At 37.7% G+C, this 12,429-nt stretch overlaps 1 protein-coding gene across 1 annotated transcript; it reads right to left on the bottom strand.

Annotated features, from left to right (window-relative positions):
• Positions 1-9,616: 9,616 nt before the first annotated feature.
• her3 (hairy-related 3) lies at positions 9,617-10,820 on the bottom strand (the record flags this gene model as incomplete). The annotated part of the gene is made up of 4 exons (XM_079225837.1): positions 9,617-10,080; positions 10,230-10,311; positions 10,553-10,648; positions 10,767-10,820. 4 exons carry the CDS (start codon positions 10,818-10,820, stop codon positions 9,617-9,619), a joined length of 696 nt encoding a protein of 231 aa, XP_079081963.1.
• Between the last annotated feature and the right edge of the window lie 1,609 nt (positions 10,821-12,429).

Raw genomic sequence — 12,429 nt, 5'->3', positions numbered from 1 at the left:
CCCAGTTCTTATTCCAATGTTTGTGTTAACTTTGGAGATGATCAGGCACAACAGTTGCCCATCACCACATTGCATATTTCCATATAAAACATCAGACAAATACAGCTGGAAATGGTGCTTTGTCCTCATCAACTGAGCATGTCAGCCTGACCTTACCTCTTATTTGTTTCAGTAACGTGTTAGAAAGGACCAATAATTATTTTTATTTTTTAAATGGCTCTTGATGAAGGAACCTCTAAAAGATGTCTAACGGTCCAAAGGTTGAATAATTGCAATCCTTCAAGCTGACTACATGTAGCATAATTTAAATGTGGATGTCGTACCCAAACCCACAAAAATTAGGAACATTGTTAAAAGAATGGAAATGGAGAAAAATGTAACTGCTACAACAAACAACAGACATTACATTTGATAAGGTATCTCCATAAAATGCATTAAGACGGTTAATGGTTTTATTCTGGGAGGTCTGTTGAGTATGAAGGGACTTTTTCAACACTTATGATTTATAGGAGCCCCATAAATGAAAGCAACTATAAGCATCCCCAAAGAGTCATTTTGGGATGCTGTGGAGAAATTAAAGTTGTATTTCTTATAAATATATATTTGGAGAGAGAATATTATTATTTCTCATCATAACAAAGTTTATAAGGTCAATGACAAAATGGTATTTCTAAATGATCAGTTACCATGATTTTGAGTGAAAGTTCTCACTTTGGAAATGGACACTGCAGTAAACTTGCACAGTGCTTCACAGCCCATTGTTAAATTAATCAAGAACTGCATGTTTACCAAATGGGACAATTTGCTGACTAAAAAGAGTGAGAACTCTTTTGCTGACAAATAATAGCAAAACCAACTGGGGTTTTATGTCTCATGAACAATAACTGCTCACCTGAAGAATGTATTTGGACATTAGTAAGTTTTCAAAGAAAATATTATAAGATATAAAGACAACATGAAATTAAAATGTGACCTTTGACAGCCATACTAGCTCTGAAACGTTTTTGCTATTATCCAAGTTATAAAGTTGCACATGTTTGTCATTTACGTTTTTAACTATCTGCGATCATTTAAATGTTTAGTTTGGATTCACATGTATTGATGTACCTCTTACTCATTGCAGCCTATTCAACTAGACTGAATTGTTGTTTTTAGCTGAAATGTATACCTTCTTTGGAAGCGTAACATCACATTCCCCTGTCAAACTTTGCTGTGTCAAAGATTTTTGCATTTTGTTGTGTTTACAATATGAAATTATAATTTTGTAACATATTCAAAGATTTATGACTCAAATATGAATGATGTTAAATGTTATGATTTTCTTGTTCATATGATGACTTTGTTAAAAAAAAAATGACTGATTTAAATTCACAAGACAATGCTTCAGAGTGTTTTTAGAATTGTGGGACAGTGGTATATGTGTGTTGTGGGGCTGTATTACCATGTGAGCGATAGACAAAATGAAGTAACATTTGTCACCTGGCCACATAAAAGTTAACCTTTTCAGCCCTGCAAGACAAAGCAGCACCTGTTTTCAGACAATTTTTATTTTGTTTTGCTTGAACGTTTCCTTAATTATCTCCAGAACCACATCGTTGTTTAACTTCATTTAAAGTTCTACAGTTCTACAACCCTTTTGAGCAGATGCATATGGTGTAAAACATAATTAAAGTATTTACGTAAACTCCGTAAATACCCTTTACAAAGTCGGATTTCCCTAACAAACACATCTCAGTAATTGTACCGGCTTGTGGGAGTCTAACAAAGCAATCAAAAATCCTTACGAACTCAATATTAGTACCTGTAAAATCACAAATCGCCCAGAGGTTTCTTTTTTTTTTTTTCTGTCTCACAAATCCCCTTCCTGTGACTTACTGTACCCCCCACATTTCTAGAAACACCTCACACAGCAAGGGGGAAGGCTTATGCAAATTTTAATACCCAGCAGCCTCTGGTGAGACAATGTATTGTCATAAAACAAGTAACCTTTCTATTTTTGAACCGAACGACACATTTTTTTGACTAAAACACCTTCCCAATATATCAAAGCTTGGTTTTACAGTGGTTTTTGTTGCAGATTCTGATTATTTAGGTAAAATTAAAGTAAAAACGTAAAAAAAGAACCATATACGAGCCTCAGGTTTCAAAAGGTTAAGCCTTTGTTCACAGAGGGAGACCTAGATTTGTTGTCCTTCACAATTATATATATGAATGATCGGTCTCCCTCATCTTGGCAACTTCCTGCTTTCAATGCGATATATAGAAACATATCTTAAACATTAGTTAACATTAGTTGCCTTTGAACACTTAAGAATCGTGTGGAAATCGTATTATAAACCCAAGAACTTAAGGAAATCTAGTCGTATTTCTTATCGCACCACATAAACAGTTGGATGAATAAATAAATTAACAATTCCGACTTAAATTATTCATCTTTCCATGAACCCACACCTAAACAAAAAACAAGATTTAAGAAATATTTTTTGTCACATGAAAAATAAAATTAAAAACTACTTTTCCCACTCCACCTTTTCATCTTAAGATCATAATAAGCCTAAACGCTAAAGATTTTACCAAGGAAGAATTTCAACAGCAGAAGCATTTGCTGTAGTAACATGAAATGACCACTTGATGCCGGTTTCTTAAGATGTTGAGATGATGCAGGTAAGCAGTAAGATACGAGCCATGTTCAGATTCAGATTCAACTTTATTGTCAGAATCAGACAATCAGAAACCATTTATTTGCCAGGAATGTTTACACAAACGAGGAATTTTTCTAGGGGGAAGGTGCATACATTAGACACGAGACTTTAGACGAGACAAACAACAATCAACAATCAGCGACAACAACAGTGCAATGATATTAAATCAAGTATAAGATAAAGTGCTCAGACAAACAGATAACGTTAATGTATGTTAAAGTGTATCTCAACCTCCTACCAGAATGAAAGGACTCGAACAGGTTGTGACCAGGGTGAGAGGGGTCAGCTACGATCTTCCTAGCTCGCTTCAGAGTCCTGGAAGCGAACAAGTCCTGGAGGGACGGCAAACTGCAGCCAATCACCCTCTCAGCAGAGTGGATGATGCGCTGCAGCCTGGCCTTGTCCTTGGCAGTGGCTGCAGCATGCCAGACGGAGATGGAGGAGCAGAGTTCAGCATGTTCAGCTCCCACTTGAGGTCCTGGGAAATGATGGACCCCAGGGAGCGGAAGGACTCCACAGCGTCGATGGGGGAGTCACACGGGATGAGAGGGGCGGGTGGGGCTGCATTCTTTCTGAAGTCCACAACCATCTCCACTGTCTTCAGGGCGTTGAGCTCCAGGTTGGTAGCTCCAGGCTTGGGCTATGGAGCCGTACTCTAATGCAGTGGTACCCAACCTTTTTTCAGCCACGGACCGGTTTTGTGTCAGACAACATTTTCACGGACCGGCCTTCACGGTGTAGACGAAAAATATGACGTAATAAATATGACGTAATACGACCGGCATAAATACAATTATAAAGTGCATGAAGATACAACTCACCATGACGCTGCATTAGTGGAGCCCGGAGGAGCGTCTCGCCCGGGGCGTAATTACATGTGGAACCGCCACTGCACATAGTACAAGTACTGTGACAACGAAATGTAGTTTGCATCTGTCCAGAGTGCAAAAGAGAAGCAGTTATGGTGCAGTGCAATGTGGTGGATAATACAATGAAAGACAGTATAAACGGTAACATATATATACATTTTATACATATATATATATATATATATATATATATATATATATATATATATATATATATATATATATATACATATATAATACGTATATTTACTGTATATATATATATATATATATATATATATATATATATATATATATATATATATATATATATATATATATATATAGTATACAGCTGATAACAGTAAACACATGTTTATTTAATAATAAAAGGTTAATATTTTGTCAAATGTGTTTAGTTTATTTACACAACTAACTATTTAGTTTACTAAACTAACGAGTTTGCAAACATTACATCGGTTTGAATGTTTTTTTACTTAGTCTAACCAATCTTCTTTGATTGTATAAGAAAACAATCATGCTGCACAGTTCCGTAAGGAGCAGAGTGGCGCAGCGGAAGCGTGCTGGGCCCATAACCCAGAGGTCGATGGATCGAAACCATTCTCTGCTATCCATTTTTCACCTCCTCTCGGCATGATAGTCTTTCATTTCAATTTGTACTGACCATTCAAGCTTATTTTATTCCTAAAATCTCCAGTTCCAGACAACTCGGAGGACGTAATGTTTCTCTGTTGAAATGTCCAACTTCCTATCTCCAAGAGTTGCACCACGCCAAACGTTAACACAAACCACGTGCGAGCGTGCCTTGAGAAACTGTACATATCATTTTATTGGTGTGACTTTTTTTCAGGAGACCTGGAAGTAAGGTGCTCAAATGTAAACGTGAGACCAAACACGGGGTTTCTACAGCAGCTGTCTGACTGAGCTCCACACCATGGGAACGAAAGTGACTGGCATATCTGCACCTCAATTTAAACAAAGGATGATGTAATGATATTTGGTGAAATTAAGGGGGAAAGGGGTTTTGTATTTGGTATAGATAATCCTTAAATAAACCCTTACGATGGAAGGTAATATCAGCTAAAAAATAAAAGACAAGAGATTGGACAGTGACCCCTAGTGGTATATTTTTGTACTTAACCTTTGTAAACGTCTTTTCTTGTTTTGCATAAACAAAGTTATTCATGGTCACATCTATGGATAGCTGCAGTGCAGTCCTAAATGGCTCTGAAAGAGGTACTTACAATATTGGGTATGGTTCCCCCTCTAGAGTTACGCAACATCAGCTCTAACAGTTCAGCCCACATAAATATATTGTGTTGAAATTTTACTTGCGAGGGAGAGACAGCCAATTATACGACATGTTACTGGAATGGCTTTGTTTCCATAATGGAGTGCTGGAGTCAGGGTCCGAGTTTAGATTTTTATGGCTAATAACCATTGAGGATAAACATCTAGAAATCTGTTTTAGAAATTATGATTGGGCCCTTTAACTTCGTCATAATCATCAGAACCAGATTTTTTCTTTCGTAAATATAATCATACTATTGTCCGTACAGTGCAAACACAGGAACAGCTGCATGGCCATGAAAAACGACTATCAAAATAGTTGCAATTAATTAATTAATCAACTAATCAGTTCAACTGTATACAACTAAAGCTGCAAGATAAATGTAGTGAAGTAAAAAGTACAATACATCTCTCTCAGCTGTAGTGAAAGTATAGTGGCATGATAATACATACTCAAGTAAAGTAAGCCGTCAAATAGAAGTACAGTACTCAAGTAAACATACCAGGTTAATACACAATCATTATTCTGTAAAAAGAAATACGTGTTTAATTGTTTCCGAAGTTAATAATAGTTTTTAGCATTCTGAGTTAGATAAATCAAGTGTCTATCTTCCAAAGTTACCATATTTATTAAAGTATTACCAGCAACCCTGCATGTCTCCTATGTCCCGCAAAACTAAAATGCATTCTCAATTACGTTTGAATTGAAATGTATTTTCTCCCTGTTTACGTTTGTTGACGTATTAAAAATACATTTCTAATCAACGTATCTTTACCGTTTGTTCACAAAATACACAGTACAGACATCAGTTAAATGAATATATGAGCATTTCTTATCTTTAGTGTTGTGTGTTTAACTGTGACATCCCAGCTCTGATGCTGTGACAAATATGGGAAAGCACAGTGGATGATGGTAAATTAAAAAGGTATTTATCATAATTAGGTCAATAAAAGACAATTTGTGATAGAGTCCGCGAGCCGGAGAGCAGAGCAACACTTGGCTTTTATTCCATCAGGGGTATTCAACTCAAATTCAGCGAGGTTTGGAGAGAATTCCCACAATAATGTCTAATTTGCGCTACATGATGTTGTGCCATATGCAGTTAAATAGCCAACAGTTGTATTAATTGTAATCAACAACCGACTGTCAAATTAAATAAAGAAAGTTTAATTGAATAGCATCTACAATTTTTATTATTACAGATTTCCAATTTAACTGGATTAATTATACATAATACATACTCTAATAATAAATACATTATCCTCTCTTATTTCAAGTCAAATTTAAAACCGAAAGCTTTTGAAAAATGTGACTTCAAATAAAGTACTTAATTTTAGAAAAAATAATTTAACTTAACTGTCCTGCAGCTTTAAATTCAGTTTATTCGGACGTCAAGTGATGTGAATGTTAGATACTTTATCTGTGGTTATTACACCACTTGTTTGACCTCAGGGTTCTCAGGGTTCTCTGATCTCAAGGTTATATTATCTGACCTCAGGGTTCTATGCTCTGGCCTCAAGGTTCTATGCTCTAACCACATGGTTCTCTAACCTCATGGTTCTCCGACCTCAGGGTTCTCTGACCTCAGGGTTCTCTGACCTCAGGGTGCTATGCTAAAAAGAGAAATGTGTGTGCAGAGACTTTATCTGGGTATTAAACCACTTGTTTCAGCTCATTTCTCCTCTCTGTTAACATCATCGTTTATGACATCATCGTTTAACACATTAATGTGTTAGGGTTCGGATCACATTGGGCTTCCTTTGCGTCTGTCTTCAAAAGAAAAAACAAAAGAAGGATTTGCAAAAAACTAAATCGGCTCGTTATTTGAGTTTGGTTCTCTCGTATTTTTATTTTTGGATTAAGACGAAAAAAACGAAAAAACATGTGCTTTTCCATTTATTTATTTTTCGACTGAACTATAAAACAAAGGACCAGAACGTACACGGGCCACTGAGAAATTGTTTTGATTTATGGCAAGAAAGAAATTCAAAACTGTCCCAGTTGCCATTGCACGAGTGATCAACTGTTACCACTGTATGAGAGGGTACTCAACCGTTGTGCTGGACCTGTCATAGCAGCCAAATGAGCAGAGAGGGGAGGCGTCTGCAGCGCACTTCATCCACGTCTGCTCTCTTAAGAGCGCTCGACTGGGCCCAGTCTAATGCTAATACCTTATTCTCTCCCTCCCTTCGGTTCTCAGCTCTAATATGCGTCGCCATTATAGTGCCAAACCAAACTTGGTTACTTAAACAATACTGAGAAGAGTTCATAGAAATTCTTAGAAAAAGTTTAAGGGCATTCAGTTTGGATGTCACGTGGCATTTCCTTTCTTGGCTAAAACAAACTTTCCTTGTGTCACGGGCCTCTGTTTGGTCTCTTTAAAAGAGTAGCTTTGACTTTGAAAGTATAAAGGAGATTTACAGACGGGGTTCATGAGCCGGTAAGACCAAAGAAGGAGCTGGATATAACATAATTGCCATAAGGGGGTTTGGAGCTGTGATTTTTGTTATTTTGCGGGCAAAAAAAACCTTGAACCAGGCAGTGTGTACTTTTTGTTGTCCTTCGTTGGCCTACTGCATAGGAGCACCCCTCTTTCAGTGGGCAGCAGTGTCTTTTCAGCATGTACCATCTGAAAGAGCTGTGGGCGTTTCTGCGATTCTCCTCGCTGTAAGGTGCCATCCTCTCCCTTAAGAACGGGGAGACACTTTATGACATCCCTGCCAAAGCAGCGGAAGAAAACTATGGGGCACTTTAAAAGAGCTTTCTGATAGACAGGTTGGCTGTCTCGCGCATATGGCTTATCGCCCACTAGTTTAATCGCGATCAGTGATATCAGTGTTGCATAAGCCGACTGCATGTTTGCTATTCACTATATCATAATTTAGAAAAGCAGAAGACGTACAAATACTATTTCAGTATACATACAAATGCCACTACTGTATGCGTTAACAAAAAAACATCAAAGTCAGTTGTGGTTTATCCAGAAAGTTGTCCTCGGTACAATTTATCATTTTATTTGTATGTATAGTTTACATCAGACACTACAGAATAGTTCACTCATATACTATGTGGGTCGTTGGTCTAAAAACAAACACACAAACAAACAAACGTTAATCTGTACCTGACATGCACAGGACGACTTTAATTGTATAAATTGGGTCTTCACTTTAGGTATCCATAACCGGCCGGGACGTCAGAAAGAGGTTGTGTGAGCCTAGTGGAGCCTAAAGATATTCTAAATTGAGATTCAAGACGGCTGGGAAACAATTAAAACGATATATTGTAAAGTCCAGAGGAGACAGAGAAGGATGATGCATGGCGTGTAATTAGCAGCCTGGAGCAGAAAATTGTTACGCTGTCCGACAAGCATCTGATTTGCCCGCCACTGTTTCGGTACTTATGTGTGAAACCAAAGAAGAATGGAAGAACTGACAGTCAACCCCCCACTCTCCTGATTCTCTTTTTCCTCTACGTCAATTTCACAAACCTATAAGTGTGGAAATCCTACTTGAGTTTTGCCTTATATATACCTCTATGCAAAACAGTATTATTATAACGTATTGGTTCTATATATGAGCTTTTTTCCGTCCACTTTCCTCTAATTTGTCAATTGGCACGTGTATCGATGATTTTGGTTGAGTGCATCGTTATCTCGCGTTAAACTCCACTTATTTGAACAACAACCAACAAATATGAGCCTCAAACAGCTGGCATTTTTTTTGTATGCTAGATGACATAATTATTTAGAAACTGTTGATGACGACTTTAATTTCATCACCTGGTGCCACTTGGCAAATGGAATGAAACAATGTTAATATACAACTGTTCTGCTTTCGAAGGTGAGCAATTCATATATGTCACTATTCCATCTAATTTGGTCGCATAACCATTCATGCAAGAAGTATGAATTAACATTCATTAATTGATGATATAGTGTGAATTATCACATTAAGTCACATATCGACTTGATAATGTACTACTAGTGAGCAACATGAATTAATGATACTGCATTAATTAATGCATTAAATAATCGCGAGGTACGCACTAGTTAAGCATTATACTGAATTATATTTGTAGCCTTATTATTAAGTGTTACCCAATATTGTGAATACATTCGATGTCTTACAAAAAGTGACAAATTAAGTTTGAAAAGATAGCACAAACTCAGTGTTCATACAGCCTAATGCATTTATCAAATGTTCAAAACAATTTCATAAAAGTAAGATTTCATTTTAATTCCGTGTCCATACTTTTATAAACATACAAAAAATGCACCTTTAGTTGTTTGACGCTCCAAAGTCCAGTTACATTATTAATAGCTTTTCTTTATATGGCTTCAGCACGAAATTCATTTAGTTTATTATAGGCTTATATCACGTACCATAAATCATGTGTTCACTCGCAGTCTTTCTTTTTACTAATATAACGTCGAAAAAGTCACATGTGCCTCTAAAGATCTGCCTGAGATCAGCTGTAGGCCGCATATTATGTAAACGACTCATTTTCATATATTCCAATCAAACGTAATTGAGAATGCGCTGTAGTTCTGGTGGAACGTCATTTTCCGGAGACAGGGTTCCATGTATACATGGAAGGTAAATATCTAAACCAGCTTCAACAAACAGGACAACACATTATTTATGTCGTTCATTTTATTAAGACAATTAAAAATATATATACATTATAACCAATAACAGCATATTGTGGTAATCTATACAGTGCAATTCTGAACATTCAATCGGACATCCACAGATTCACCAAGGCCGCCACACATTGTGCTGAGTTTTTGCAACTTCATTGTGACTGGCGGGGTGAAGCATCTTGTTACTGGAACTTTTTTCGCAATTATTTAGTTTGGGCGCCGGCACAGGGACAGCCTGTTTGGTTCCAGCGTCTCCAATCGGTAAAAAGGAAGACGTGCTTGCGCTATGGGGTTTCACACTTTTACATTTAGCCGTTTTTCTTTCCTCGGGTACAGCTGTGGGTGGAAGAATCCTCCGCACTTCATCCTGTGTCTCCGCTCGGTCCGGGCCGCTGTCCATGGTGCTGAAGACTCCCTCTCGTCCACGAGAGCGGCAGAGTGTACTGGAGAGCTGCGATAACATCCAGCGGTCGCTCCCGTTTAAATTGTCTGCCATCAGCATATACTGGTTGACGTTTGCCAGGCAGCTGCGGAAACCACTTTGATACTCGGAAAACTCTGAAGCAGCTGCAGTGCCTGAAAGCAAAAGAAAGACATCTAAAGTTAAGGAAAACATCGGTGACGTTGTGCGTAAAGCTGGTCTGGAGTATCCACAAACAACCTACATTTAGAGTATTGGAATGTCTGATGGCTTGGTCTACTGTAAACATGAGGTTATAACTTACAGCTCTGGATCTTTTGGAGGTTCCTGAGATGTTTCACAGTAAGTTCCAGGATGTCGGCCTTTTCCAGTTTGCGCTTTCGAATCTGAAGAAAAGTGAAGAGATTTAATTACAGCCATTTCTTAATTATTATCATTACTTAAACATTAATTGCAATAACTGGTCCGAGGTAAAACACACACACACACACATATATATATATATATATATATATATATATATATATATATATATATATATATATATATATATATATATATATATATATATATATATATATATACAGTATGTGTTTACAATTCTGAAGTTACACTCTGCATACTTACACTAGTGCTGTAGAAACTCTCCAGGAGAGATTTTAACTGGTCCAAACACTTGTTTATGCGAGCTCTTCGTTTCTTTTCCATGAGTGGTTTGGATACCTGTGAAAAGGAGAAATAAAACAGCCGGTAACTGGAATATTCCATACAACACACTTCAACAATTTCGTGGTATTTAATTTTGAATTATGTTTCTCTTATAATAAGTTCTTATAAGCACCTTCTTTCCAGCAATGGGTTTGGACTTTTCTACACAGTCTGTCGTCGCCACCATTCTGTTAGTCCTTTTCTGGTTTCCTTGAAGTTAATCTCTTTTCCTCTTTGGCGCACGAATGAAGGAGTTGACCCTGAGTGGATTTTTATAGAGACACCCACTTAACATCTCAATGCAAACAGTCCCGCCTGTCTCTTGCGCTCAAATGACTAACGCTGGCGTCATTTGACAGCCAAAACCAACCAAAGGCGTAGATGCCCAAAAGAAAAGTGAATAATGTTGTGCTTTTTGAAGTATATATTGTAAATTGTTGAATGTTTTGGAATTTAAATTAATTAATTAAATTTATGTATTTATTTTAAACACGTCAGAAAATGTCTTAGTTCATTTTAATGAACTAACGAAAGATTGATAACAAATGCAGGCCTTGTAGACAGCAGAGGAATAGCCGGACACATGTTATGCAGTATAAACACGGTGTCCTTTTGGGATAGAAAGTACTGTGTCTGTCTATTTATCTATCTATTGTGATTATTTTGAAGTCAGTTTAACAAAAAACAAACACAGACCACTAAATTTAGCCTTCGAAATGGACATACAAGTGCCAGCCCCAGAAACAACGTGTGGGGCAAAAAGCTAAGGAGAAGCGTAAAAATCATAAACATAATGGGTTATCACAATGATTCTGCTTGGCGAGCATGCTGTGGGCACTATTGACTCATGTATTCAATCTTTTATATACGAGTTTCACGCCACCAGGTCGAAGGCAGCACCGTGGTAATTCCCGGCGTGTCTCCACACCATTTCGATTTTCTGGTGGCCACAAAAGTGTTACACCTGCAAAATGTTATTACAACAGTTAAACTATACGTTTTAAGGCCAACGTGCTTCTTTTTTTCATCTTTTTTTTAACACATTGAATGCCAAAACATGTAGCTCGAAGACCACAAGAGATTTTGCTAAATTGTTGTTAGTTAAGGATTTTTAGACTATTGTGGTGCGTCGCCAGTTTTTGTCTCCATACCAGGCGCGCTGAAGCACCGAGGAGAATCGCGGGCCGCCCCTTGTCCTCGGTCCTTCGCCTCCCGATTTTCCACACTGCTCCCTGAAAGGAGTGAAAGCTTGGGAAAGTCATACCAGCTGAAACAATGCATTGACTAGACTGCACATCTTGTGCTCACACACAGAACCTATGGACATACACAAGGGGGTTGAATTAAGGCCATAGACACCAATTTATGGGATGCTCTTATATGTTGGCTGTAGCACTGTCTGTAAGGGAAATGCATTGCATGCATTGTCGCCGCTAACTCCAGATGTGCGATTTGGGCTTACTTGAGTATTTCCAGATGGCAGAAAGTCAGTTTAGATGCTGCGTTTTGACGACAGTGAGAAAACATTTCTTACATTGCCCAACATTGCTGATCCGGTACACAATGCGTGTTAAAGGAGGGGCATTTGTATTCACCCTGGGGAGAGCGCGCATGCATGAAAAGAGGCCATTTATAGTAGCGCTCCATTGATCTTTTCTTTTGGCATGCTTTGTGACCACAAACGTGTGCGCATCAAAAGATTCCCTCCACTTCTAAAGTGAACCAACATAGCTCTTCTCTTCATTCCGTTTTGACAAGATAAAGTAACTTCGTGTACAATCTGCTGTTTCATTTCA

The sequence above is a fragment of the Taurulus bubalis genome, assembly GCF_910589615.1.
Source record: "Taurulus bubalis genome assembly, chromosome: 11".
Taxonomy (NCBI): domain Eukaryota; kingdom Metazoa; phylum Chordata; class Actinopteri; order Perciformes; family Cottidae; genus Taurulus; species Taurulus bubalis.
The sequence above is the reverse complement of the archived record's forward strand: the minus strand, read 5'-3'. Positions and strand labels throughout refer to the sequence as shown.